The sequence below is a fragment of the Typha angustifolia genome, chromosome 12 (genome assembly GCF_048772165.1).
Source record: "Typha angustifolia cultivar Huaian chromosome 12, ASM4877216v1, whole genome shotgun sequence".
Lineage (NCBI taxonomy): Eukaryota > Viridiplantae > Streptophyta > Magnoliopsida > Poales > Typhaceae > Typha > Typha angustifolia.
The window spans coordinates 10,516,936-10,519,795 of NC_133250.1; the positions used below are offsets into that span (position 1 = coordinate 10,516,936).

At 44.2% G+C, this 2,860-nt stretch overlaps 1 protein-coding gene across 1 annotated transcript; it reads right to left on the reverse strand.

Annotated features, from left to right (window-relative positions):
* Positions 1-1,428: 1,428 nt before the first annotated feature.
* LOC140772050 (uncharacterized) lies at positions 1,429-2,504 on the reverse strand. The gene has a single exon (XM_073113936.1). It carries the CDS (start codon positions 2,295-2,297, stop codon positions 1,593-1,595), a length of 705 nt encoding a protein of 234 aa, XP_072970037.1. The 5' UTR covers positions 2,298-2,504; the 3' UTR covers positions 1,429-1,592.
* Positions 2,505-2,860: the final 356 nt, after the last annotated feature.

Here is a 2,860-nt window from a genome sequence, read left to right on the forward strand (position 1 = left end):
TTATGAGTAACAACCCTAAAATAATTGGAGCTAACAGATCAAACATAGTGCCAGCGGCAATAAGTCTAATTAATATGATATTCAAGAAATACAATTTTAAAGCCTAATTTATTTTTTTATTATTTTTTATAGGCTCTAATACTAATTTGTTAAAGTTAGGATACCAAATTAATGGGATCTAGAACTAAAAGATCGACTACGGAACAATTCCTTATTGTAGGAAGCATTCCGTGCAATCGTCAGATATTTTTCGGTAATTAGAAAATTACGAAACCAATTGGGTTGGATTTGTATCTTCCTAATCTACAACTTTCATATTTACGCCCTTTGCAGATTCGAATTGTAGCAGAGATAAAAATACAAAATAACGTGGGTGATGATGGATAAAATGGATGTTAGGGTTATGAATGGGTATAGAGATGAGGGTGGATTGTGGAAGTGATTAAGGAAAGTAGACAGAAGGAACGAAGTGGTCGAGATGGGTGGCTCAACAGGGAGATTAGAAGCGAGGAGGAACCTTACTAACTATAGAGGTGGAAGGATGGTGAAGAGAAGATAAGAAGCAAAAAATCAAAAATCCAATAGCAATATAATGTTGGGTGCCATCTACATATTTATAGAGGTTAGCCAATAAGTCCTAAAACAATGTGAAACTCTAACAAACCAACTAAACTAGAATTTCTTATCTTCTCCGAATATCTTTTAGATTAAGCTTTTGTTTTGTCATTGATATATTCCGAATCTGAAGAAGTCGTGAATATAAAAGTTGTAGATCTAGAGATTGTCGAGATTTGATATTATTTGGATACGTGTCGTATATTCTATAAATATTTTTTTTAAACCGTACAAAACTGAATTTAATTAATTAGATAAAATTTTAACTATGTGTATCATTTTTACTGAAAGAGTATGAGAATTTAATAGTGTTCCGCTGAATACTAATGCCGCTGAAATTTGAATTTGAAAAGCCTTATACAATATAAGTCGCTCCGACCAACTTAAGCTTATCTCATTGCTGAAGCCAATTTATTAGATAATAGCATTGGTTAAATGCTAAATCTTAGCCACAAAATAGTATATAGAATAATATCTCAAATTTTGGCCGTAAGACATAAAATTCTTTATATATGTAAGACCATGTCCACCAGTACAAGCTTCATTGGTCAAATACAATGTGCCTTGTTCTTCACATGAGAATCCAAAACTCTCAAGACTTTTAGTCACTTCATGTGATATTTTCAATATTCTATCCGACTAAATATATTCTCTGCACACCAACCTTATTAGTTCATGCTAAATGCAAAGATAACCACAAGATTTAGATTCTTGGGAGCAATAATTGACCTGTCCCACAACTAATTCATGCATCACTAATTACTAATTAACTAATTACACACCAAACCAAACATAAAAATCATGAGCGTATAATTGATATCTTAATGTCCCATTCTTATGGAGAATCATTATCATTCATCATATATTAGCGTTATGAAACCTGGGAAAATAAATAAAAATAAAAATAAAAGATATATTCTCTCTCCTCAAAGACGCAGCCGAAAGCCACCGCACGTGCGAGAGACGAACCGGTTCGCCTACGAAGACTCGGCCCAGCCCTCCTCCTCCCCCGCCTCGTCGGAACCGGTTCTCGCACGTGCGATCCGGCCCGCGGCGGCGATGACGATCCTCCCCGGCACGCCGGAGCACGCTTCCAAACGACGGAGGAGAGCTGCATCCCGCGCGCGTTCGCCGCCGCCGTTGCGGAGCTTGACGGCGAGCCAGAGCGCGCCGGCGAGGGCGACCCGGAGGGGGACGCAAGAGAGCTCCCCGTCGCACGCGCCGAGCACGTGCATCGCCGCCTCCGCGCACGCGCGCGAGGCGTGCAGCCCCATCCTCCGGCTCCACATCTCGAGGATCGCCTCCGCCTTCGAGTCCACCGCCACCCTCCGCCGCCATCCGGAGCTGCGCCGACGACCAGACCTCCTCCCCTCCGCCGGGGCCTTGGCAGCGGACTCGGCGGCGGAGACGCACGAGCTCGACGAGGATGAAGCCTCCGCGTCCGGATCGCACGCGCGGCAGACGGATCGGACCGGATCAGCGGCGCAGGCCCCGGCCCCGGAGATCCGGCGTCCAAATTCGACGGATCGGCACGCGCCGCATGCGACGCGGCGCACGTGCCGCGCGACGAGGAAGTTGGCCCCGTGTACGGTGGCGTCGCAGGCCCAGCAGAGAAACGCGGCGTCGGGCTCGCAGTACACCGCCGCCTCCGCCTCGCAGAGCTCGCACCTCCGCAACCCCATCACCGGAACCCTAACCCTAAGTCCCTCCCTCCTCGCCTTATATATATATATATATATATATATAGAGAGAGAGAGAGAGAGAGAGAGAGAGAGAGAGGGAGAGGAACAACGGAGATCAGAGCTGAATACGGCGTCGGTATCGACCAAACCGGGAGCGACTTTCAATGGAAACTGGGAGCAGCAAAGCGATGAAAGGGAGACAAGGTTCCAGTTCCACGGTGGGTATATATAATATAAAGTTGCGAGAAATTATATTAAAGGTTTGGGCTTACTTGCAAAACAGGACAAGAGGTTAATAATTTACGGCTAATAAGAGGGCATTAGTGAATAAATTAATGGTGGCAAAGAGGGGATGTGGTCGTAGAGCATTCCTTGTCCACAAAACCTCGTCCCACTCGAACTGTTTTGTTGTCTTGCCTCCTTTGTTAGCTTGCACTACTTTATTTAGTGGTTGTAATTAGTTATGAAAACCATTATCTTATTAGCATTTCTTTGCTACGTGGCCTCCCCAAGTTGGATGATATTGTGATTAATGACTAAGATTTTATAATTATTTAGACTAA